Genomic DNA, 24,761 nt, shown 5'->3' with positions numbered 1-24,761 from the left:
CTGATTGGGGTGGGAATTAACTCCAGTGACAGCTGGTCTTCAGAGGCCTTCTCGGTCCTTCCATGGCCTCCCTCCCTCGTCCACCGCACTCTCCACAGCCTCAGAGCCAGCCTTCCTGCCTCCCCGTGAGCCTGTATTCTCTTCTTCTAGGGCCACCAGGGCAATTGTCAAAAAGGCCCTGCTGCAAACCCCCAAACTCCCTCCCATCGTGGAAGCCCACGTTTGTCTAGACCAGCAGATCCGCGCACACACGTGAGCCACCAGATCTGAGACAGGCCCTGGGTGTCCACATGGAAACAGAAAGTGCCAGGATCCGCCGCCAATGCCCACATCCTCGGATGGCAATACCAGCTGGGCTGCCGGCCTGACATGAAAGGTGGAGCAGTGAGGCTCTACAAAGCAAGCAAGGCGTCCTCATGACATTGCCAAGACTTCGGGGCAGGCAGGGAGCTCAAGGGAACAGGAAAAGTGATAACCACAAAGGGAACTGTTGATAACTTGGACCATGATAAAATTTGAATTTTATCAGTTTAAATTTTGGTTCATCCAAAGACACCCTGAAGAGAGTGAACAAGTGAGACAGACAGGGAGAAGATACCGAAAGTGCAAACATTTGGTAAGAACGCACGTCTTCCATCCAGACGATCAGCTGTGCCCTCTGTAACAACCCTTCATAATCAACTGGCAAATGCAGATAAGTGTTTCCCTGAGTTCTGTGAGCTGCTTCAGCAAATGAATCCAAACCAAGGGGCAGCAGCCATGGGAACCTTGGATTTGTGCCAAGTCGGACAGATGTCTTGGGGCCTGGTGTCAAAGGGGGGCAATCTTGTGGGACAGAGCCCTTAACTTGGGATCCGACGCTCATCCAGGTAGACGGCATCAGGACTGACTGAAGTTGGTGTCACGGAATTGCTTGGTGTGTGGAACCCCCACGTCTGGACGGGAGTAGAGTGATTTGAACGTCTAGAAGGAAGCCTCAAGGAGACACAAGAGTGAAGAGGTTCGGAGGGTGACTGTCCCCAGGTGAGGACTGCCCAGGAGCACACAGCAGGCCTCACCTTCCCATGTGACATCTGGCAGTGGCCGCGCGATATGCTCGCTCACCATTTGTCCCCTTGGGCTTTTCCTACACACCCGTCACATGGAATAGTTTGCCGAGACTCAAACGCCCATGCCGGGCTCTTTCTTGTGATGCCTCCCACTGTGACCCCCACAGCCTTGGCCCTGCTGCCCCTGCCCCCGAGTCTTGCCCCTCAGACTCCCACAGGACTTTTGTCCCAGGCTCTCACTTCCTCCTCACCATGTGGTGCTTTTGGGAATGGGCTCATCTTCCTGTGTGTAGACGTCTGCTGTCTAACCCATTACTCCCTCCTTATGTTCCCAGCAGGGAGGCTGGATATAACTGTCACAGTGACCTGCCCAGGGAAATGCAACGCAGCCCCAAGGTCCAGGATGGCCCAGGGCACTGTTAACAGCAGAGGCTTTGGCACCCAACTCTGCCACTTACTGGCTGTGTGGCTGGCATAGGTCACTCACCCTCTCTGTGCCTCACCCAACTCAACCATGAAAGAGAGTCCTCCTGGCGCCCCCTCAGGATGGATGGTTTTTGGGAAAGTGCTCAGGGGGTCCTGCCAGGGGCTGCTGCTCTCCTGCCCGTCTCTTGGTGACTGGTTCACCCTGGGGCTTGGCAGCACCAGATGCCCTTTCCTGGCACCGCCCCCATCTTGGGTCCCATTGCCAAGAGCCTAGATGGGGAAATGCTGGAGGAAGTGACCCATTTTTCTCCCCTGACCCCTCCCATGCTCTCCAGAGACCAAGGGGCCATGCCCATTTGAGGTGCCCTCCCCTGAGAAGCTTCAGCACCCTCATGTGTCCCTCAAGCCCCCAGCAGGGTGGGCAGTGCTGCCAGGGGAGGGGCTAGCAAGCCCTTTGAGTCCAGCCCTGGAAGGTGCAAGCCTTGTCCCCAGGTCTGCAGTGGACCACCTCCAAAGGACCTTGAGGAACATTTTGGAATCCATCATTTTCCAACCTGTCCCTCTAACTCCCTCCACTCCCTACAGGTGTCAGGGTAAAGCCCTAAGACCCAGAGGGCCTGGGCTGATCTTGGGGGGCTGCTGGCAATGAGGCAATGGGAAGTGGGGGCCTGATCAAGGTCTCACAGCAGTGGGGCCCCTTTAAGAGAAAAGAGCAGCCTTCAGCTAGGAAAAGGGAGGCCACAGTGCTGATTGCTGATCAGCATTCTCTGGCCAGCGTCTGGCCTGACCAGGAAGGTGTCCCTCACATAGCTGGAGGCCCCTCAAATGCCATCTATTTGTGGCCTGGACCCTGATGGCTGGTAGGAGACATGTGACCCTGGGACGGGTATTTTTGGCCATGGGGGTGGGGCCTGCTTGGCGAGCCCAGCACCATGCTGCTCTTGGACAGGGAGCTTAGACGCCCAGCGCTGCTGCCCCCCCGGCTGTGGGGTCCCAGGTACGACACCAGCAGCCCCTCATTCCTGCCCTGAGGGGTCCCAGAGGTGGATAGCCGCTGCAGGGGCCTTCGCTAGAGCTAGAGAGGAGGGCAAGGTTCAATGGGTCAGGAAGCCACAGTGCCCTGGGGTCAAGGCATCTCCATGTCAGGATGGACTGGCTGGAGCTGGCAAAGGGCAGCCCCTCGCAGGCGGTCAAGAGGCTAGAGGCTCTCCAGCTAGGGTCGCCTTGGGTCCCAGGGAGCGACCTTTGCAGCTGGGCATGTCTGGGTCAGGGGCACAGACCCTGAGGATGACCTAGGGAATCACTGGGAGTCAGCAGGCTCATTTCTGTTCTGTGACTTCCTCGCTAGGTTCTCCCTGATGACCCATTCGTGTTCTGGCCAACACCAGTGTGACCGTGGTGAGCTTCGAGGAAGCACAGCAGCCTGTCCCAGCCAAGGCTAGTGGAAGGTCATTGCCAAAGGCTGGTCACCTGCAGGACACTGTGGCCCCACCCCCATGGCCAGCTGCCACCTGGGGCATGCTGGGACAGGCCTGGACTTACCATCACGGGGTTGGCCTGTCCGGAGAAAAGTTGGAGATGTGACGGAAAGCCACTTCTGGGATTGAAAATCCAAACACGAGGATCCCATTTCTTAGTGCGCTTCACCAATTTAGAGCTGTATTTGGTGGAAGGAGCGTGACCGCATGTCATAAAGTTGCCGTTTGGGGTCAATTTGGAAACAGGGACAGTAGGGCTGTGGATATTGTGACTTGGAGGAGCAGCCGGCTTCCCCCTGCCTCCTGCTTGGCTTTTTCGTTCAGATGCTGGCCCAGCCTCAAGCCAGGACGGCGGAGGGGGCGCCCGGCAGGCAGGCAGGTGGCGGCAGTGTGTGAAGACCCCGAGCTCTGCTGCTCACGTGCCCTGCTGACCCGAGATGGAGAACTTCCAGTACAGCGTCCAGCTGAGTGACCAGGACTGGGCTGAGTTCTCAGCCGTGGCGGAGGAGTGTGGGCTTCTGCAGGCCGGCCTGGCCTCTGGAGATGAGCTTCTGTCCAGTGACATTGACCAAGGGGACAGCAGTGGCAGCAGTCCCCCCGGGCCCCAGCCCCTTCTCAGGGGGAGTGGCTGGCCTGGCTTTGAGGAGGTGGACCAGGAGGCCACGAAGCAGCTGGTCAGCAGGTCTTGGCAAGAGCCCGTCCTGGCCCTGGGGGCCGATCAGCAGATGCCCAGCTCATCAGCACAGTCAGGAGCCCGGCCGGCCCTTGGCTCTGGCGCCGCCTCTCCCGACCAGAGCACGTCCCTCCAAGGGCCAGTATCTTCCAGAGACGAGATGCAGAGGCTTCTGCAGGGGCCAGCCCCCCGGGACCCTGCCCCTTGTCCCTCTGGTGAGCCTCCACCGAGTCCCGAGTCCCCAGGCCGCAGCACTCTGCCCCAGAGACCCCCCAGCAGCCCCGGAGCCCTGCCCCGAAGCCCCAGCCGAAAGAAGAGGCGCTCTGCTGGTTCCAAGGGGAGTGGGCGCTCAGGCGCCGCAGGCTCTGCTCCCACCCGGCTGGGCTCCCCGCTGCTCACTGAGGCCAGGTCTGAGGAGGGTCTTGGCCCGGCTGGGTCCGGGAGGAAGGGTCTCTCAGCAGGGACGGCTGAGCAGACGGCAGAGCGGACAGCCGAGCGGACGACAGGAGCCGGGCAGGACAACCTGGGCCCCGAGTCCTCTGGAGCCCTCGAGCAGGTGGCCCGGCCAGGGCCAGGACTGGACCTGCCTACACTTGTCCCTACTACTGAGCAAAGTACAGACCTTCTCAGAATGACCCCCAGAGCTGAGCTACCTGCTGTGTCCACACCTGCCCAGGAACCTTGTCCAGATTTCTCAGCAGCTAAGTCAGACACTGCTCTGTCTACACCCGCCTCCAAGCTTTGTCCCGATCCCACTCTGTCTATACCCGCCTGCAAGCCTAGGCTGGATGTGGACCTGCCCCTGTTGGACCCAGAGGTCAAGCCAGAGGGGAACTCATCTGTACCTGTCTCAGAGGCGCAGTCCGATGTGGATGTATCTACACCTGCCCCCATTCCCCAGGCTGGGCAAGACACAATGGAGACCGAGGTTGCCCCACTGGCCAAGTTGGATTTGAGCTCTGTTGTGTCTTCAGGGGGGCACCGAGAGGAGCCCAAAGAGGAGACCTCAGCAGGTGCCCCCGGACACCCCTCTGGGGAGCCCCCCCCAGGTCCCGTCCAAGCACCCAGGAAGAAGAAAGTGCGGTTCTCTATGGCTGTGCCCAGCCCCAAGGAGCCAGGGTCAGAAGAGGCCTTGCGCCCGCTCTCACCAGCCACAGCCTGGCCCTCAGCCCCCAGGACAGCAGCGGGGGGCCGCGGGGGGCCTGGAGCTTGGGACGCAGTGGCAGTTGGGCCCCGGCTTCCCCAGCCTCGGATCCTGAAGCACCTGCCCCCTCCTTCCCCTTATGCCTCTGGGGGACCTGGGTATAGGAGTTGCTTTGCAGTGACCGTCCCAGAGGCCTACGAGTTCTTTTTCTGTGATACTATCGAGGAGGAGAATGAAGATGCTGAGGAGGAGGCAGAGGCCGGTGAGGGCCAGGCCCAAGTCCAGTGGCCAGAAGTGTGTGAGTTCTTTTTCCGGGATAGCCGAGCCAAGAGGTCTGGGCACTGGGGGGGCCATTCCCCAGCCCCAACCCCCCAAGCCAAGCCTGCCCCAGCCCCTCTGCCTGGAGACCCCAAGCCCATCTCCATCCCCGAGGCCTATGAACACTTCCTTGGGGAGGACAAGTCGGAGGGCGTGCTGGGGCCAGCTGCCCTCCTCCAGCTTCAGGCCACAGAAGCCCCCACGTCAGTGCCCCAGGGTGTGGAGCCTGGCCCTCCACCGGAGCCCAGCCCAACGGCGGCAGAGCAGCTCGACCTGGTGCTCAGGCGAGCAGGTGCGTGTCCCGTGGGTCCCACGGCCTGTCCAGGTCTTGGGAACACGCTGTTCAGGGATGTCAGCCAGGAGGGCCATTGGGGGAGGGCAGGCCAGAAGCCTGGTAGTGAGCCAGTGGGGAGGCCTCAGGGATGATCTGGGAAGGAGAAGCAGTTCCTGGCCATCCCAGGACACAGTCCAGGTGGGGCAGCCCAGGCCAGGTCATTCAAGGGTTTGGCTGTGCACTGACCGTCACCCTGAGCTCAGTGTGAGCACCCCAGCCTTGAGAACACTGGAGCCTGGCCCCCAGCCTCCAGCAAGGCAGGCGCTGGGGCTGCGGGCACTCAGTGGACTTCCTCTCACATTTCTTCTGGAAGATATTTTAGAAACCAGGGAACAGTGCCCCACAGGCAAGTTGAGCTGATTCAACTGTGCCACACACTGCCCTGTGTCTTGGGACAGAGGTATCACGGGGAAGATGTGACTCAGAAAGTGTGAACCAGGGCAGACGTATCCCCAGATGTGTCCAGGACATACATGTCCCCAGACAGACATGTCCCGGGACAGACCTGTCTGAGTGGAGCAGCTGGAGCTCAGAATATGCTTTTCTTTCCTAGGGGAGCCGCTGGGTCCCCTCACCTCGTTTACCTTCAGCCAGAATGACATGTGCCTGGTGTTTGTTGCTTTTGCCACCTGGGCTGTGAGAACATCAGATTTGCATACCCCAGACGCCTGGAAAACAGGTTTGGGGGCCCTGGGGGAAGGGGGGCTGGTGCCCAGAAGTCAAATGGAGGGACAGGGATGAGGGGTGCCTGGGGAAGCACAGGTTTCTCCCCTGACCTTGCTCTTCCTGTCGCTGACCTGCCACTCGCCCCACTGGCCTCCTCTCGCCCTTCAAGGGCCAGGCCATGCAGGAGGAAGGTGGTGACCAGGAGTCGGCATTCAGGCAGCCTCTTGCTTCCCTTGCAGTCTTGCTGGCCAACATCGGCACCATCTCTGCCATCCGCTACTTCCGCCGGCAGGTAGAGCGGGGACGCCGCAGCCCCAGTCCCAGCCCCTAGGACCCAGGCTTGGCCTACGAAGACGCAGGACAAGGAAATGGCCACAGGTGCTGAGGACGAGGCACTGCCCTCTGGCCTTGTCCTTTGACCCTTGTGTTCCACGGCAGCATCTAGGAAGGAGCCAGTGTCCTCAGTCCTGGCTTTTTTGGACTCTACCCGAGGCTCTGGCCATAGCCGAAGCCCAGGTTGTGCTCAACACCTGGGAGGGGAGATTTGGAAAGTTGGGTGGCCTGGGCTGAGCAGGGAGCTGGTTAGGAAGGTGGTCAGATTGGCAAATAAAAACAGGGTGTCCAGTAAAACTGGAATTTCAGAAGGCAATATTTGAGATGTACATATACTAAGAAATTCTTTGTGGTTTCTCTGAAATCAAATTTAAATGGGCATTTTGTCTGGTTATCTAGTTAGAGGGTGAGTGACAGGACGGAGCATTGGAAATCAGAAGGTGTCAGAGCAGCAGCAAGGGCCCCACCTGGAGATCTGGGCTGGAGGCAGGGGCAAGGGGGCTGGGGAGGAGTCCTAGGGACTCTCTGCTCTGTTCTCAGGAACCCCTCCAGAACCCAAGGGCCTGCAGCTACGGTCTCCTTGGGTTCTGCCTGAGACAGTGAGCAGGTACCTAGAGGGGTTGTAGGAAGGCAACCCCAGTGGTCCCTTCAGGGTGGGGTCTGCAGGGCAGAGCCTGGGTCCCCTCCTTGGGGGAGCTCTGGACGAGGTGGGCAGCAGAGTTCCATGGTATCAGGTGGAGGGACGGGACACCTGGGCCTGTCCCAGGGCTGAGAGGAGCCAAAGAGAGGGCAGGAAGGTGGGCAGGGGGTCAGCTAGGTGCTGGAAGGGCATCCAGCCAGAGGCAGCGAGCACAGGCCCCTGGGGCAGCAGGGGCCTCCTGGCAGCCAAGTGAGCACTGGACAGTAAAGGACACATGGACACAGACAAATAAAATCTCCTTCTCTTCGCTCTCAGTTCGTCTCTTGTCCATTTCTCCCAAGCAAGGCCACCCCACTCACAGGCGCCCAGGCAGCCTCCTACCTCTGGCCTTGCTGATCGCTGACCCTCGTGACCTCTGACCTCACGTACTCTGACTCTCGATAACCCAACTTTCTCAGCCCTCTGACCTTCACCCTCACCCCGGCTCTGTTCTCCCACTCCCAGGGGAAGCCCCCATCAAGCCCCTCCCTCACTCTTTCCCTGGGGGCAGACCAAGGTTCGGCCCCTCTGGGCATCGTGCCCTGTTCTGTGGGTGATGTTTAGGGCATCCTCAGGGTGAAGCTGTCCTCCGGGCCGCTCCAGAGCCTAGAAAACTCAGGGTTCTGAAGGCCCCCTTCACCCCCTGGTGTCAGACCCTGACTGGGTATTTGGTGGGTAGTGGTCGGCCGGTGGCCCAACAAAGAAAGACCCAGGCCTTGCTGGAGACCCTCCCACGGTCAACACTGGCAGGTGGTCCTGAGAAGCACCCTGCCTGGGGCCCATCAGATCCACTGGGTGAGGCCCCCCTCAGCCTCCGCTGCTTCACGGGGCCACCGCTGGCGGGAAGGAGATGGAGCCTTGTCCCAGATGTTGTCATAGCTCCGGGGGGGTTCGCCATCTGGTGGGAGGAGCAGAAGTGCATGCGTTTTCAGGAAGCAATACCCAGAGATCCCCCCAGAAAGAGGCAGGGTCTTTCACTCACCTGGGGGAGGCAGCAGGGGGTCGGGCGAAACTTCCCTGGAAGTGGAGACCTGGAGACCCCAAACACAAGTGTGAGAGCCAAGCCTTGAGGAAGGGGGCTTGGAGACCAGCCCATGAACTGCCCCAGCTCCCTGCCCTTGGTGTCCACTGCCCTGGCTCTGTCTGTCGTGCTCCCTCAGATGGGAGGCCTGGGAGGCCCACAGAACCCCTTTCCCAGGGTGGGGGCTGCTACTCACGAGCTGAGGAGAGTCTGGGGGCCGGGGCCCACGGCCCTTGATGGAGCCCCGGTGTCGCTGAGAGGCTCGGGACTGTAGGGCTCCCTTCCTGGAGAGCATGTGGGGGCTGGAGACTCCAGAGCTGGGGTCGGAGACAGGCACAGACACAGGGACGGAGGGGAACGGGCTCGAGGGCGCGGGTCCAAGTGAGCTCTTCATCGCAGTGAGGAACTGCCAGGAAAGTACGGGTGACTCAAGGCCCTAGGCTGAGGGACTCCTGCCCACAAACCCCCCTCGCCTCAGCCTGAGCAGACCTCAGGCTTCCTCTGAACCGCAGGCTGTGGCAGCCGCAGATCCCAGGGGGAGGAGCATAGTCTAGACCTGACTCCAAACAGCAGGCTGCGGGCACATCCAGCCCTTTCTGTTACCAGGGGGCACTGACCTCATCCAGGCCCCGGACATCTCTGATTTTGTGGTGGGAGGTGGCAGGTGGTGTGTAGGGGTCGGCGTACAGGGGGGAGTGAGGTGTCTCCAGTGAGTGGTCGAAGGCCTCTGGGCCACCCTCCAGGTTCATCCTGGTCAGCTGCAGGCAAGAGGCGGAAGAGACAGGCTTCCTGAAGCTGGACACACCCGAGTCCTCCCTTCTCGAGAGAGAAGGTGGTTCTAGCACCTGAGAGACGGAGGCCAGGGAGGCTGAGGGCAGAGGGAGAGCTGGGCTGGGAGCTGGGCTCAGTGCCTGGGCCCACCTTGGTCAGGTCCAGGTGCAGCGGAGTGGCTGGGCCCGGCCCCTCGCTCCGGGCCTTGCTCCTGGGTGACCGACTGCTGCCACCCCGTCTTAGCTCTGCCTTCTGCCCACTGGTGCTGGTACAGCCAGGGTTGGCCTGGTCCTGGGGGGAAGAGGACCTTCTAGAAGGTTCCCGGGGCCCTCTCCCACACAACCCTCTGCATCCCCTCCCCTGAGGAGCTAGCATCCTGTGAGGGATGGGGTGCCACGAGGACCCGGGCTCCCAACACAAACTCGCCTCATAGCCCCTGCCCATACCCCCAGACACTCACAGATGCAGGCTGGGCAGGGCAACCAGCTGTGGATGGAACTGAGCACTCAGGGAGGGAGTGGCTGGTGCGGGTAGAGGGGGGTGCCAGGTACCCCGAGTCCCAGCTGGTCTGTCCATCTGAGGAGAGTGAGCCTCGGCCACTGCCCAGGACCTGGCAGTGGGTGGGGGGTAGTGAGCCGCATGGCAGGACCCCTCTCCACTGACCCACGGCCAGCCCCACCCTCTGGCCTCCTGTTTTCATCCACCCACCCAGGGCCTGCTGGCCGCTCACCTGGGTGGGCCCCCGCAGCCCCGGGAAGCTCTCAGGGCCGGGTAGCAGGGGGCCTCCCTCCCTGTGGCAGACGGTCTGCAGGCAGAGCAGCCAGTGGCTGTAGTCCTCGTAGCTGGCACACAGCACTCGGATGGTGTTGATGAGGCGGCCTGCACACAGACACCAAGAGGTGTTCCCCAGGCCCACTGAAGGGCGGCCCCCTGGGCTCGTGCCCCCCCCCCAGGCCCAGCTGCAGCCCACCTTCGATCAGGAAGGAGCGGATCTGCTTCTCCTTCTCCTCCAGGTTGAAGCGGAGGGCGCTGAGCGGAAGCTCCCCCTGGGGTGGGGCAGCAAGGGAGGGTGGGGCCTTTGTCTGGGGAACCCCTGGGGCTCTGCCTGGGCCCATCTCTCCTCTCACCCTCCAGAGATGGGGACGCCAGGCAGGGCGAGGCAGGGCCAAGGCCAACAGCCCTCAGGGAGCCAGGTGCTCCCCACTGGCCCCAAGGCATCTTCATCATCACCCCTGGCCTCTGGGTGGGGCCTTCATGAACAGACGGATGCTTACGGGGACGGGTCCCCTCCATCACTGCTAAGACCGGGAGGGCATGTTGGGGGGACTGAAGCCCCCATGTGCGTTTCTCAGCAACTGAAAACTATGATCACCCTCAGGTGATGCTGATGGTGACTGAGGACCCTCCAGGAAGATACAGGTGCCCAGGCAGGGCTCCTCTTGCCCACATCAGAGCTGAGATCAGACTGACCAGGGCAGCAGGCTGGGTGGGTGGGGCCAGTATGCTCTGTCCCAACCGGCCCTGAAATACAGGTTCCTCCTGAGCTGCCGCCCCCTCCCACCCCTACGCACAGGGCACCTCCCTGGGGCAGGTCACAGTGGAGAGGACCCACCTTAAAGCACAGCCCGTCAGCTTCCTCAGAGAAAATGGCCAGGGAAGTCGGGTACAGGACTAGGATCCGGTCCCACCGCTCCTGTCAGGTGGTCAACGGGCAGAGAGGGGTCTCCACTGGCATGCAGCAAAGGCCTGGCCCCACCTGCTGCCTCCACCCCCCCTTACCCCTCGCCCCATGTCCCCCACCCACCTGTGATGGCAGATGCTGCAGCTTGACCCTCGAGGCACAGATGGCACTGCCCACCACTTGGCGCCCCCACGCCGTCCGCAGCTGGGTCAGCCTGTGCTGCAGACTCCAGGGGAGCTCATCCTCAGGGGGGTCCTGGGAAAGGGGGGTCAGGGCAGGCAGGCAGGGGGGCTTGGGAAGGGGCGTGGGGTTCCCGGCACTGACCAGTGGGGGTGCCGAGTGGCAGCGCTGCAGCCCTCCCACGAGGGCCATCTGCTTTTCTAGGTGGTAGATCCAGCGGCTTAGCTCGGCCTGGCTGGGGCAGAGCACCAGAAGGGGGGCAGGCAATGGGCCTGTGGGCGGAGGAGCAGAGTGGGCTGGGTTAACAGCCTACAGGAGAGGCCCCTCCCCAGGTCCCCACGCAGACCCCAGGGCTGCAGTTGGGAGGACCCGCTGCACTCCCCCCAGCCAGGCACATGGCCATGTGCCTATTGGAGGAAAAGTCAGGACCCCTCAATGCACTCAGGGCACTTCCAGTGTCTTTGGGCCCGGCCAAGGCCAAGGTCACTGAGCAGCCCTAGCCCTCTCGCCCTCCCTGGGGCTGGGACTGCTCATGCCCCCCCCCCACACACACCTATGATCTGGAAGGCATGCTCCTTGGACCCCTCCATTGGGCAGATGCTCAGCTCCATCAGCGGTAGCAGCCCCTGCCAGAGCACAGTGGGATGGGAGGGCTAGAGGGTCCTTAGGGGCAGTGGCCACCACCTCTCAAGGGGCTTTCTCCTTGGCCCCCTAGCCTTCTCCCTCCGCCCGCTTCCTCACCTGGAAAGTGAGTCCCTCAGAACCGTGGGCCTGGAAGTAGAGGTGGGAAGGGAATAGCTCCAGGTAGCAGTCGCTGACATCCTGGGGGGAGCAGGGCCACCATCTAAGCACTGTGGGACAGGCCCAGGCTGGGCCCCAAGCACCCACCCGGCCTGGTCCCCACCTGGCTGTGCTGGAATCTCAGTTGGACCTTGGCGTAGTGCACAACCTTGCCCAGATTCCTCACGGGCACCCTGCGCCGCCCTTTCTTGAAAACACTCAGGAACGGCTGGTCCAGGTGTTCTCGCTGGCTCTCCAGGCCCGGGAGGTCCTGTGGGGAGTAGAGCTCAGGGAGGGGGCCTGAGCCCCAGCACTCACACTCACACGCACACACACACACACACACGCACACACGGCCTCACTGTGAATCATGGACTCTCCCTGTCCAGCACTGGAGACAGTGATGCTTGGATTCAAAGGAGATTCCTAAGCTGTGTACCCTTGTTTTGGCTTCTCAGCCCCCTAAGTCTGGTGGGTCACAGGATTTTGAGTGTCTGAGTGAGGCAATGCTCAAAACCCTCCATATTTCCAATGCTGGCTGGTAAATGTTTAATCTGGTTCTATAAAAGGGGGGGCAGTGACTGATTTATAGTATTTGGCAGTCCCTCTACAGTCCCTTTCAAGCGTCACATCTGTAGGCTGGGAAGGAAGCAGGTGCCCCTGATCCCCTGATGTCACTTAGTGGAGACCAGGCAACAGCCAAGGGGTCCTCTGTGACCTGTCCCCACTCCCTTCTGGTTCCCTCACATCAGGCATGTGTCCAGCTCAGGGCCTTCGAGTCTGCTGTTCCCTCTGCCTGGGCCAGTCTTCTCACCTCCTTCGAGGAGTGGCTCACTTCATCTCCTCTGTGACACCCCGTCTGGTGCCCTCCAACATCCCAACCTTCCCTGACTCCTCTGCATACCTTAGTGCCAACCACATCTTACTCATAACACCTTTTGCTCGTCATCTGGCCCTGTGTCACGGATGGAAACGCCATGAGAACAGGGCATTTGTCTGTTTTGCCCACTGCGGTATCATCGGCGCCAGGACAGGTCTGGGATATGTTGGGGGTTCAGTGCCTGCCTGCTGGTGCCCACAGCAGCCAAGTCTGGGACACAGAGAGGCCTCCAAAAACAAGGGCTTGAGCGTCAGGCTGGGAGTCAGACAAGGCTGGTGCTGGAGGGGTGAGCTGTGGGGGGGCCATGCTCTCTGGGCCCTGGCAGGGCTGCTCCCTGGCTGCTGTGCCCTGGCCAAGCTGAGCTGCCCCTTAGACAAGCCCAGGAATGTGCACAGACAGACGTGCAGCTTCCCGGCCTCCCTGCCTCTGGGTGGGGCCTCCTGCACCCACACCCAGTTCGGGGAATGACACCAGGATGGGACCATGAAAAATAGGCCACGGAGCAGGAAGGGCTGTGAAACTGGCCCTGTGGCCTAGCTCAGCCTTGGGGTCCAGGGAGGAGTCAGCTCAGAGCCACCACGGGCAGGACCCAGGGAGAGCTGGCTTCTTCTGGGCCCCATCTCCCGAGATACGACAGGCGTGGTCGGTCCCCTCTCCAGCCACCACCAGTCCTGGCAAGAGAGGACTGCCACACCTCAAGGGACTCCACCAGGGTCCTGTGATGTGTCCTGGGCCTGGACAGTGGGAGCTGAGGTCTGAGATGTGGCCACACAGAAGGACCCCATTCCTCTGAGGGAGCATGGTTTCTGAAGCCAGTACTTGCCCCCAGAGAGCCCTGGGACCTCAGAGGGCAGGAGAGGGGGCTTCCCAGCCTGAGGGGAACACATTGGGAGGGTGGGCTATGGAAGCCCACACCAGCATGGGGACAGAGGGGTACAGGGTGGAGCCCTGTCCCAAGCCCCTGGCACAGCCCCATGTGTCCCTCCTGCACCCTCTCCTGGAATAAGAACTTGGGGGTCATTGACTTCATATCCTGGGGCCCACGCCAGTTGTCTGGGAAGCTGGGTGTCTTTCCTCCCTCAGCTAACTCTTAGCCCCGCAGGAGCTGGGCAGGGGGAGGGGGCGGTTTTCAGCTCAGCTGTGCTTGGTGGCCAGTCCTTGCCTGCTGCCTTGGGGGAGCACGGGGTGTTGCCATGGGAGGAGGCAGGGGTGAATGCTGGCAGACACCTTGGAAGAAGCTGACCTGGAACAGGTGGGAGGCTGGCTCACTGCTCACCCAAGCCCCCTACTCAGAGTAAAGACGGGGTAGGGCTGGGACTCCCCTCCACACCAGGAACACAGCATCCAAGCCCACACCCCACACAACTCAGATACGTGTGCTCGGCCCCACCGGCATGTGTCTAGACATGCTGCCCAGTCCTGGGCCAGGCTTGCGTCCTGGCCACAGTGCCCCCTCTGAGGCCGTGGACTCCGGAGGCCCCACCCGCCGCCCGCCGGTGCTCGCTCACCCACTGACTCAGAGTTGGTCCCAGTTTCGCTCTCAGCTCAGACTTTCGGCTGGATGAGCTTCTGGGCGGGGTTGTTCCTACTTCCTCACCTGGCTCTGGATCTGACGCGCCCCCCACCCCGCCACCGCCCCTGCCCCTGGGTTAACCTAGGAGACCCTGAGCTGAGCAGGTGCGGAGCGGCACAGGCGGCCGCAGGGCCGCCCACGGCAGACCACCGCCACCGCACCCTTGGGAGGCAGGCACCCGGCTGGGACACGCCCACTGCGGCTCACCGTCCCGGGGATGTAGTAGAAGATCTTGTCGGCAGTGGTGTCCCCGTCAGGACTGGCCTCGCTGCCGAAAAGGCCAGCTAGTTTCCTGGTGCCGTCCTCTCTGGGTACAAAGGAAGGGGGCTCACAGCCTGGCCCCTGATCGGCAGAGGGCAACCCTGTGACCCAGCACCGAGGCCGCACCTGCCCCTCACCTATTTCCCTTCAGCGAGGGCTTTCTCGAGAAGGAGGCCCGGAGCCTCCTGGAAGCCTGGGGGACGCAGTGGTTGTTCCCCATGGGTGGTGGTGGCGGCCGGCCCCAGCAAGCAGGTCCACAGGTCTGGGCTCCTTGGTCCTGAACCTCCTGCCCCCACCTCCTGGGGGGCGGGGCTGTGCGACGGTTTGCCCTGTACCCAAGCGCTGGGCGAGGGCGGAGCCTCTCGGGGAGGGACCAGCCCCTACCTGTGCAGCCTTTCAGGCCTCTGTCCTGGGTCCTCCACACAAGCAGGCCAGCCTGTGGGGTATGCGGCAGGTCCCCCAGCCCAGCCAAGAGCCCCCATCTCAGCCTCCAGTCTGTACAGGAGGGGCCTCAAAGGCCTGGCCCGAGTGTGTGGCCTGCCTGAAGTTAGGCTGGGGTGTCGCTAGAGCTCCGTCAGTCCAGGGACCCCCTATGAGGCACCTCATGTGAGCAAACATCCTGTTTCCACCTCAATGCCAATCTGAGTCACCAGTGACTATAAGGGGGTGTGTGCTCCCTCTGGAAGCAGGAGTTTGCAGCATGGGGGCAGGGGAAGCCAGGACACTCCCCCAGCCTCCTCTCTTGCCTTGGCTCATTTCTCACTCTGGGCCAAGGTCAGGGTCCCACAGGCTTAACCAGAATCCAGGAAGGAGGCCACAACCCTCCCAGGTGAGTGTGGGACAGTTGTGGTGAGCTTGGGGTGAGACAGGGGCCATGGCACCTCTCAGGGCCAGGCTGACAGGGGCCATGGTCAGGCGCTCACAGCGCTGCCCCACCTGGAGATGATGGTGCTGTGGCAAAGGCCCCAGATGCCAACACAGTACCTCAGCCTAGATGTATGCTCACCCCCAGACCTTCTTGGTTACCCACCAGGACTGCAAAAGGCAGAGATGCACGCTTGGACTCGGGCCCAGAGCCCAAGAAATATGTTTATTGTTCAAGTCGGCTCATATTGCTGTGAGGGATCTGTGGCACGTGTGTGTGCCCAGCTCAGTGCAGGATCCAGAAGACACCTTGTCCACAGGCAGGAAGCCCCCTTCATGCCTCCCTGGGAGTGCGCCCGCCTCGCTAGGCAAGGGCATTGTGCAAAGTGAAGGCTGGGGGGGCCTGCACCTGCTCAGAAGGCCGCCCCCACCCACCCTGGCAGGCTGCTCTGCATCTACCCCTTGGTCCCTCCAGGTCTGCAGAGTCTGAGTTGGCCCTGACCCACACTCCCATGAGTGTCCACCATCACTCGCTGGTGCCCCCAGCAGGGCGGGAAGACACCCGGGATGGCAGCTTGGTCCCAGAGACACAAGAAACTTCCAGAGCAAACGTCTGAAGTGGCAGCTGCAGCACTGCTCATGAATAAATACTGAATAAATAAACAAACTAAATAAATGGCACACACATGAGCCCTGCGGCATGGACACAGACAGCGGACAGACGGCACAGGATGTCCTGGTGGGGGCCAGGGGACCCAACCCTGACACACGGTCGAGGGCAGGGAGGCGCTGGGCCCCCCTGGGGCTTAAGGCATGTGGGAGGCTGCAGGGCCAAGCCTCTGCACAGTCCCGCCGCGGGTCAGAGGCTGGTGGACGACACGGACAGCGTGGGCGAGGATGGTGGGGGGAAGTTGAGCAGCTCCAGCACTGCCACGCCCACGCTGCTACGCCGCGTGAACATGCAGGATGCAGCCACCCACTTGTTGGTCCTCGGGTTGTACTTCTCGATGGAGTTGAGGCTCGAGCTGCCGTCGTTGCCCCCCACAGCATACAGCCATCCATCCATGGCCACCAGGTCATGGGTGCTCCTGGGGGCCGGGCAGGTGGATGTGAGATCACGGGGTGGGGCAGCGGGCCCAGGGAGAAGCCTCTAGGGTGGGGCCATGGGCCATGCGAGAAGCCTCTGGGGCTGGGCCTCCCGGAGCTGGGGTGGTGGGAGGAGAGCACTGGAGCTGAGCCTGGACAAGGGAGGGGGGACGGGATACCATGCAGGGGTGAGACACATGTCAGTCAGTCTCTGAAGGCGCAAAGACGCTGTGGTGGTGACCGGGACACTCCCAGCCTGCGGGCAGTGGCTCAGCGCACCTTCGGATGTTCATGGGTGCCACACTCTCCCAGGCACCGGCCTTGGGGCTGTATCTCTCCACTGAGTTGAGGCAGCTGGTACCATCATTGCCGCCGGCCACGTACAGAGCCCCCTCCAGCACCGCCACGCCGGCTGAGCTGCGCCGGCTCAGCATGGAGGCCACCGGCGCCCACGTGTTCGCCTGTGGTCAGAGTACCCATTTCGGGGAGACCCACCACCAGCCCCCCCCTCCCCCTCCACCTCCACAGAGCAGACCCCCCCTCCAGGGTGGGTGTCGGGATGTGGTGGGGAGGGGTAGATGGATCTAAAGGTCTGACACTTTGGGGGTTGTGGGTGGCCAGGGTGATGACCGCAGGTGGCCCTTGGGAAGGGGAGCATCTGTGATTGGGGTGTTTCGCACCTGGGGCTCATACTTCTCCACAGTGGCCAGGTGTGATGAGCTGTCATAACCGCCCACTGCATATAGGTTGCCATCTGCAGGAAGTCAACATGACCGTGGTGTGCCTACTGTGTGTGGAGTCCCCAGGGTGGGGGGAGGGCAGGGGTGGGCACTACAGCAAACAAGCCCTGTCACCCACCAAGCATAGCAACTCGAACATAGCGCCTGCGGGTGCTCATGGCAGCGATGGACGTCCATGTTCCTGTCAGGGGGTCATAGCGCTCGGCACTGTGGACAACAGGACCACTGCTGACCTCGAGCAATAGCAGACTGGGACCTGCCCTCCCTCAGAGGATCACTAAAATTCTGTGCTGGGAAGTTACTGAGACTGACCCCAGAGTTCCACTGGAGCAGGAAGCAGGGCTGCTGGTGTGCAGGAGCCCCTGGCTGCCTGGGTGATCCTGTGCAAGTGTCCACCTGGGCCCAGCCCGACTGGTGGGAAGGACCCCAGAGAAGAACAGAAGGGGCAGGTGGGCTGGCAGAAATGAAGAGGCCTAGGGGACTTGAGTCAGGCAGGATCACTTTGCTTCCCTTAAGGCATGACCTCTGCAGTCCTGATGCAGCCACACCTGTTACTGAGCCAATCCCGAAAGGCCACCCTGCCCCGACCCCCACTACTACCTGTTGAGGCAGGAGGCTCCATCGTAGCCACCGGCTGCATACAGGAGCCCATGCAGGGCAGCCACACCCAGGCAGCTGCGCCTCGTGCCCATTGACACCTCGGGCTGCCAGGTATTGGTCACAGGGTCGTAAGACTCTACGGTGGCCAGATCTGAAGTTCCATCGTAACTAGGAGAGGGATCCACTGCCAGTCAGGGCTGGCCTGGTGGGCACACACTGAGCCCCTGACCAAAGAGCAGCCTCCACACTTACCCGCCCACTGCGTACAACCGGTTCCCAACTGCTGCCACACCCACCCGGGCTCGGCGTGTGGACATGGAGGCCACCACGTGCCAGCGGTCAGTGCGTGTGTCGTAGGCTTCACAGTCCCCATGGATGGCAAAAAGGCTCCCACCACCTAGGGAGGGGGAGGTGATGGGGTTGGATGAGGGGCCCAGGGAGGTAATGGGTTGGGGGGCTCTGGCACATCTCAAGGTGAAGCGTATGGGAGCTTCAAGGGTGAGGATTTGCGAGTGGGTCACATCACACAGGGTCCTCCACAGACAGACATAGGAGCATGCATGGGGTGGGTGCAGGATATGACAATCACAGGGTGGGGCAGGCTGGTGCTGGGCTCATTGATGGAAGACGCAGGACAGAGATGTGAAGGGAGAGGGAAGGGCTGTGGGGGGGACCGGACAGGTGGGCATACCCACAGCGAAGAGCACAGGGCCCGCACCCTCACAGCGTCGGGGCCGAGTGCGGCTTGTGCCTAGGACGCCTCTCTGCTCCGGCAGCAGGTGGAACTTGAGGGCCTCGATGAGCAGGTCCTTGCAGTCAGGGTGGTGCCTCACCAGGCTCTCAGCGTCCACATGGCCCAGCAGGAAGTCCCGGCTCAGCAAGGGCAGACGCACACACTTCATCAGCTGTGGTGCAGGGGTGCCACGGTCAGGCAGCAGGCAGAACCCATGGACATACTTCATCCCAGCAGTGAGACCCCTCAGACACCGGTCCACCTGTCACTTCTCGAGACATGTGCCTGCACTACCCCTGCACCACTTCCCGTCCAGGTATTCCTGGACAGGAGGAGCCCAGGCACACCCAGGTCCTAAGACACTGCATCCCCTCCTAGATACAGTGGGCCCCTGAGGGGCTGGCCTCACCCGTGGGACGTGCTGCCTCCGAGCATCCACATCGTGCTTCACCCAGCTCAGGACGGCACGATAGACATCCTCCTCTGAAGGCACGTTCAGGCTGTCACTAGAGACCAGTTCCAGCACCTGGGGGTAGGGACCCTCAGACCTGAGATCTGGGGAGGGTCTTGGGGGCCCATGGAGCCCTGAAGGTGCCTGGGAGGGAGAGTCCAACGGGGGGCCCAGTGTTCCTATGAGAAGGGGCCAAGTGGGGTCAGGAACCACAGATCTGGTTCCTGGGGACCCAGGCCCAGAGCAATCTGGGGACATGGGGTTGGAGACAGAGATGTGGTCAGGAACCAAAGAAGAAGGCTTAGGTGGAGTCAGAAGATGGGGGCATGGAGGGGGCAGGGGATGGGTGGTGGAACATGGATCAGAGGGTAGGAATAAGAGCTAGGGAGCGGAGCCCCAGATCTTAAGGGCCCAAGTGATGGGGGTCAACAGGTCCAAGGGCTGGGTTCTTTCTGGGTGTCAGGGGATTGGGTCACAGTCCAGGCTGTGACCCAGCTGGCATGTTACCTGCTTCAGTGGCAACAGCATGAACTCCTCGGTCTTGGCCACATCCACGAAGTGCTGCAGCACATACCTGTGCGCTGCCTTGAGCAAGTCGCTACACGAGTGCGTGTCAGCAAAGCCCCGGATGCCCAGACAGTTGGAGGGGTCAAGCTGACTCAGCAGAAACTTGCAGCAGGCGTCTCGGACACCGTTCAGTTGCAGAAGGCTGGCAGCTGGGAGCAGAGTCTGCCGGTGAGGTGGGAGAGGGCCAGGGGAGCAGGAACAGAGAAATGGGTGAAAGGAGAGCTGAGGCAGGAGACCAGGTGGGAGACGGGAGGGGATGGCTGAAGCAGCCTCACCTGCACGTTGCCTTCGCCCACCACGATCTCAGCAGTGTAGGCAAACTGCACCAACTGGTCCAAGGCCTGAGGGTCAATGTCGTGCAATGTCACATGGGTCTGGCGGCTCTCGCTCATCTCATCTGTGGGGTCAGTGGGTCAGGCCAGTCCCACCTGGGGAGACCCGCAGAGCCCCCCAGCGCCCACTGGGTGGGGAGGTACTTGCTTGTGAACATGGCGTGGAAGTAGGGGCTGCAGGAGGCCAGTACCACCTTGTGTGCTCGGATCTCCTTGGCGGCCACATGCAAAACGATGTCACACAGGAGGCCACGCTGCCGCATGCGGCTCATGGCCACAAAGGCATCGTGGTAGTGCCGCTTGGAGTTGTGAGACACTGTATGGCCCTCGCGGCTCAGCAGCTGCATGGCACCCTCCATGGGGGCTGTGGGCCGGGCCTGCCGGTTCCGCGCACGCTCGGCCTCCGGGCTGCAGATGGGCAGTGCCAGGTCAGGGTGCCAGGGCACCCAGGAGGCCACTCCTCCCCCCACGGCCCATACCTGGCACCCATCAAGGACCTCCCCTGAGGCCTAGGCTCACCCCACTCTGCTCCCTCACTTCCAGAAGCCTCCCACCGTCTCCCACGAGGTCGGACCTGTACAGCCTCCTCTGCCCGCCCCTCGCCAGGCACCACACTCCATGCTGCCCAGCGCCCCACCAGAACCAGGCTTCCCTCTGTCCATCGCTGGCCACCCTTCCCGGGCCTCCATCGGAGTCCGGTGTCCACAGCCCCGGCGGGCACACAGGAGGTGCACGAAGTGAAAGTGGTCAGTGGCATCAGGCTGCTCTGAAGCGGACCCCGTCCCCCCCCCCCGGGGCGTGACCTCACTTGACCCTCCGCCCGCCCCCACCCCCGCCCCCGCCCCCGCGCAGCAGGCGAGCCGCGGGAGTGGACCAGCGGCGCAGCCAGGATTCCGGGGCGGCGGGAAGCGGCGCCTCCGGGAGCAGCCCCCCCGACGCCCTGCCCCGCGTCCGCCGTGGGCGCGGATAAACGGGGGGCAGGCTGGACCCCCCGCCGGTGGCCCGAGCTGCGGGGCGCCTCGGCCGCCCCCCCCAAGCCTGCAGGGCCGGGGCGCCCCTCCCCCCGGCCCACTCAGCCCCGGCCGCGGCCCGCAGCCTCCCGCACACTCACGCCGGCGGCTGCGGCTGCGGCTGCGGCTGCGGCGGCGGCGGCGGCGGCGGCGGCGCCTCGGGCCCGGGCCCCGGGCTCCCGTGCTCCGGGCTTTGCGTCCTGCCGGCCGGGCGCTCGCTGCGCGGCTGCATGGGCTCGGCCCCCGGACCCGCGGATCCGCGGAGGACGCCCAGACGAACGGACGGGGCCGCTGGAGGACTGCTCGGCGGCGGCGGCCGGCTCGGCGTCCCTGGCTCCCGCCGCTCGCCCGCAGCCGTTGTTTCTCGGCGCCGCCCGCCCCGCCTCCCGCGCTCCCCTTGGCTTCGTGCAAGCTACGTAGGACTCGAATTCTCTCCAAGTCTCGGCGCCCCACCCGCCTCCTCCTCCAGGAAGGCCCCGGGCCCCGCCTGCGGCTTATATCCGAGAAGCTTCCGGGGCTACCGCCCTCGCCAACTCATTCGAAAAGCCCCCCACCCCCCACCCCCTGCAAGTACCAGAGCTTGAGCGGGGTGCGGGCTGCGGGGTGGGGTGGGTGGAGCGGGCGCTCGGCCTGAGGGGCCTGACCAGAGCGTCTCCCGCGCCCCGGGGGCTGTGGGATACACTGTGGCGGGGTCTGGCCATGCACGTCCCCGTTCCCTCACCCTTAGGTGGTGCGGGCGGGAAGGAGGGCACAGGCCTGCCTTCCCCAAGGCAACCTTCCGACCTCTGGGCCTTTGCACCTGCGGCTGCTCCTACAGACAGACAGCCCAGGAAAAGTGGCTGTCCCTGCTAAGCCCGGAGTTGTGGACTTAGGCAGATGTGTTCATAGGTGAACATCCAGCAGAGGGGGGAGTCGCTGGACTGAAGTATCAGCCACAGTACTTTCAGGTAGATTTGGCCAAACTGGCTTCAGTAACAGTGCCTTCCCCGACCCCCTTCCCCATCACAGGGACTATGGGACTGTCCAGTGAAATGGAAACACTCTCATGACTCACATTCTCTTTTGATCAGGGTGAGGCCAGCCTGGCCATCAGGGTGTCATTTATCTTTTGGCGAACTGCCCATCAATAGCATCACCTGCCCGGCTGGCGTGGCTCAGCGGTTGAGCATCGACCTAGGATCCAGGAGATCCCGGTTCGATTCCTGGTCGGGGCACATGCAGGGGTTGCTGACTCAATCCCCAGTTGGGGGCGTGCAGGAGGCAGCCGATCAGTGACTCTCTCTCATCATGGATGTTTCTCTCTCTCTCTCCCTCTCCCTCTCCCTTCCTCTCTCTGAAATCAATAAAGATGAATTAAAAAAAAAATAGCATCACGTTTCTATTTTGCCTTGTGTTTCCTATCAGAGCGCTGGATTTTTATTGAATTGCAAGAGCTCTCTCTGTAGCAGTCCTCTGTTGGTGCATTTTGTCCGTTGCCGATGCACTGACATCCACACAGGCTCCAGTTACGGAGCCCTAGGGAGGCTGTGCCCAGGCTGGCGAGGGCTTCCAGGCCCCGTCGAACACCAGCTCGGTAGCGTTATCACTGCCTCTTCCAGAGAAGGACACAGATCGTGAGCGGCACGTCCTGCCCAGGGCTCCAGCGGGTGCGGGAGCTTTGGTCAAACCAGGCCTGTGCCAGGAGCCCGCATCCCGCGTGCCACCCAGGAGCCCGGGAGCGCCTGCAGCACGGAGGATGTGAACGAGCCCTCCCGCTCGTTTGCCGCCGGAACCAGGGCTGGAGAACCATAAGGCCAGCGGGGAGGGGCGGGCCTGGATGGGGCGGGGCCAGGGGCGGGGTCGGTCGGAGGAAGTGCGGCTGGCGCACGGCATTCTGGGGCCGGAAGTGGGGCTCACGCGGCCGCCAGGCGGTCATGGCGGCGGTGCGGAGTCGCAAGCGGTGAGTTGAGAATCTGGGGACCGGTGAGGTTTCCCTGCGGTGCTTGTACCCGAAGGGGCTCCCCTTGCGCCTCTCCGCGTTCCCGGGCAGCGGGGCCGGGCACCCCGGGCTGGCGGGAGTCGTGACTCGGGTGTCGGGACCCGCAGGCGCCTGGCGGAGCTGACGGTGGATGAGTTCCTGGCCTCGGGCTTTGATTCCGAGTCTGAGTCGGAGCCCGAAGGAGCCGCCGAAGCCGAGGCGCGGGCGGCGCGTGGAGCCTTCCGGAGCCCGGATGGGCCAGGCAGGAGCCCCTTGGCCAGGTGAGCGGCGCGTCACCCGTGGGCGTGTGTAATCAAAACCCCCTCCGTGGTCCTGGCACACCCACCGCAGGGCCGCTGGCCGCTCCTGGGGCCTCAGGACCGAGGCCTGGGGGCCGTTGACCCTGCCCCAGACCCTCGGGCTCATTCTTCCTTTCACCTGGTGCTTACTGAGCGGCCACTCGGTGCCAAGCCCGGTTGTAGGAGGCGGGCGTACGTTGGTCTGGGAGGCCCACGCGGCCTCGGGTGGGTCAGGAAGTGCTGGGTGCTGTAGACAGAAAGGAAGAGCAGCACGGCTGGGGCATCTGTTGTGTTAAGTGGAGTGGAGAAGGTCATATGAAGAGGTGGTAACTGAGCAAGGACCTGAGGGAACAAGCCACGCAGACGGTAGGGGAAGAGTGTTGTGTTTCAGTTCAGGTGGCAGGGACAGCAAAGGTTCTGAACTGGGAGCAGGGCTTATGCAGAGGTGAGTGTGGCTGTGGCACGAGTGAGGGGGTTGGAGCAGCTGGGGGTGGACCTGGATAGGTGAAGGTGGGTCCTGTGTAAGATATTCCAGTAAAATGGGAAGTCGTCTCAGGGTTTTGCGCAGTAAGTGAAGTAATGGCATGTGACACAACACCAAGGGTCACCTGGGCTGCTGTGTGAAGAATAGGCTGTGGGCGCAGGGATAGGGACAGGGAGAGACCGTTAGGGTAATTGAGAGGTATCAGTTTGGAGGGGCCGAGGGGTTTCAAAGATACTGCTGGTGAGGTCTCATAACATTACATGCTGGGTGTGAGAGACAGACAGAGGTTTACCTTTCACCTGAGTGCCTGGAAAGGTAGAGTTACCAACCACTGAGGTAGAGCAGGGTGTGGGCAGAGCAAGTTTGGGGGAGCCCCAAGTTCATTGTTGTGCATGCTGGGTTTGAAATGCACGTGCTGAAACACCTGTAGAGAGGCTGCGGGATATGTGAGTCTGGAGCTTGGGGGACAGAGCCATCTGCTGAAAACTTACCCCCTGGAAATTAATTCCCTGCCTTAGTTGTCGGTAGCTGTTGTAGAGGGAGCAGATTAAGCCCTCTGTCTTCCCACAGGAGGCCAGCAAGCTGGCATTGTGAAGAACAGGAAGCCTTACACACACACACACACACACACACACACACTCTACCTGTCCATCTTACTTCTTGACTGACTCCCACCTTCCCAGCCGACGTAAAGGCCGTGCATCTGAGCACAAGGACCAGCTTTCTCGGCTGAAGGACAAAGACCCTGAGTTCTACAAGTTCCTGCAGGAGAATGACCAGAGCCTGCTAAACTTCAGCGACTCGGACAGCTCTGAGGATGAAGAGGAGCAGCTCCACTCCCTGCCAGACACGCTGGAAGTGAGGGCCTGGACAGGCTGGGCAGGGCAGGGCTACGCTCGTGGCCTCTACATCCTGCTATAGCCTGGTTCTCTGTGTCTGGTGCAGGAAGCAAGTGAGGAGGAAGGTGAGGAGGACAAGGATGGGGCCTCCAGAGGACCCAAGGGGAAGAAGAGGGATTCTACCCCAGTGACCCTCGCCATGGTTGAGAGATGGAAGCTGGCAGCAAAAGTGAGAAATGGCATGGGATGAACAGCTGGACCCACTCCCCTCTTTAGGAGTCTGCCCTGACTCAGCTCAGTTACCCGGGACTATGCAGATGGGAGGACCCCTTCCCTGAGCAGCCGTATTGCGAAGGACCTCATGTAGTTTTCCTCATGGTAGGAGGCCCCAGGACTGTGCTCTTCTTCAGTTGGAGATCCTCAGGGCTCTGCCTGCTCCTTTGCTCTCAGTTTCTCTCTGCGGCTCCTTGCTACCTAGTCTCTTGTGGGCAGGATATGGTCTCTGTGCCTTTGCTAGTTGCTGGAGCCGGGCCCCTTCTTCTGAGGGTGTTG

General features: G+C 62.1%; 4 protein-coding genes across 9 annotated transcripts in view; 2 read left to right on the top strand and 2 right to left on the bottom strand.

Moving 5' to 3' along the window:
• The first annotated feature begins 2,373 nt into the window (after positions 1-2,373).
• Positions 2,374-7,849, top strand: PERM1 (PPARGC1 and ESRR induced regulator, muscle 1). 4 transcript variants are annotated; one of them, XM_081144833.1, is made up of 5 exons: positions 2,393-2,472; positions 2,824-4,776; positions 5,044-5,380; positions 5,976-6,101; positions 6,328-7,849. In XM_081144833.1, the coding sequence occupies exons 2-5, from the start codon at positions 3,391-3,393 to the stop codon at positions 6,417-6,419; spliced, it is 1,941 nt and encodes a 646-aa protein (XP_081000959.1). In that variant the 5' UTR covers positions 2,393-2,472; positions 2,824-3,390; the 3' UTR covers positions 6,420-7,849. The 4 variants fall into 4 exon arrangements, with proteins under 4 accessions (XP_081000960.1, XP_081000959.1, XP_081000957.1 ...); XM_081144834.1 differs by having other exon boundaries at positions 2,374-2,472; positions 2,824-5,068; XM_081144831.1 differs by having other exon boundaries at positions 2,824-5,380.
• A 22-nt stretch (positions 7,850-7,871) lies between these two features.
• Positions 7,872-14,502, bottom strand: PLEKHN1 (pleckstrin homology domain containing N1). The gene is made up of 15 exons (XM_081144835.1): positions 14,385-14,502; positions 14,194-14,293; positions 11,658-11,804; positions 11,495-11,575; positions 11,307-11,379; positions 10,697-11,025; positions 10,505-10,585; positions 9,863-9,938; positions 9,623-9,771; positions 9,353-9,502; positions 9,043-9,183; positions 8,739-8,879; positions 8,318-8,527; positions 8,083-8,131; positions 7,872-7,998 (listed from the first exon to the last, which is right to left on the bottom strand). Exons 1-15 carry the CDS (start codon positions 14,465-14,467, stop codon positions 7,883-7,885), a joined length of 1,926 nt encoding a protein of 641 aa, XP_081000961.1. The 5' UTR covers positions 14,468-14,502; the 3' UTR covers positions 7,872-7,882.
• A 798-nt stretch (positions 14,503-15,300) lies between these two features.
• KLHL17 (kelch like family member 17) lies at positions 15,301-20,993 on the bottom strand. 2 transcript variants are annotated; one of them, XM_081146021.1, is made up of 12 exons: positions 20,732-20,993; positions 19,769-20,028; positions 19,564-19,685; positions 19,229-19,450; positions 18,680-18,796; positions 18,229-18,442; positions 17,790-17,934; positions 17,538-17,705; positions 17,056-17,144; positions 16,878-16,951; positions 16,477-16,658; positions 15,301-16,199 (listed from the first exon to the last, which is right to left on the bottom strand). In XM_081146021.1, the coding sequence occupies exons 1-12, from the start codon at positions 20,860-20,862 to the stop codon at positions 15,971-15,973; spliced, it is 1,953 nt and encodes a 650-aa protein (XP_081002147.1). In that variant the 5' UTR covers positions 20,863-20,993; the 3' UTR covers positions 15,301-15,970. The 2 variants fall into 2 exon arrangements, with proteins under 2 accessions (XP_081002147.1, XP_081002146.1); XM_081146020.1 differs by having other exon boundaries at positions 18,680-18,865; positions 20,732-20,950.
• A 1,457-nt stretch (positions 20,994-22,450) lies between these two features.
• NOC2L (NOC2 like nucleolar associated transcriptional repressor) overlaps positions 22,451-24,761 on the top strand; it is a 12,381-nt gene continuing 10,070 nt past the window's right edge. The window contains exons 1-4 of one of the 2 annotated variants that reach the window (XM_081146018.1): positions 22,451-22,569; positions 22,716-22,868; positions 24,054-24,228; positions 24,316-24,438. In XM_081146018.1, coding sequence (XP_081002144.1) covers positions 22,544-22,569; positions 22,716-22,868; positions 24,054-24,228; positions 24,316-24,438 — 477 coding nt within the window. In that variant the 5' untranslated portion in view covers positions 22,451-22,543. The remainder of the gene's footprint in view (positions 22,570-22,715; positions 22,869-24,053; positions 24,229-24,315; positions 24,439-24,761) is intronic. The other variant, XM_081146019.1, reaches the window with a different exon arrangement.

The sequence above is a fragment of the Miniopterus schreibersii genome (genome assembly GCF_964146895.1).
Source record: "Miniopterus schreibersii genome assembly, chromosome: 8".
NCBI lineage: Eukaryota > Metazoa > Chordata > Mammalia > Chiroptera > Miniopteridae > Miniopterus > Miniopterus schreibersii.
Note: the sequence above shows the minus strand (reverse complement) of the source record. Positions and strands in the feature narration are given on the sequence as shown.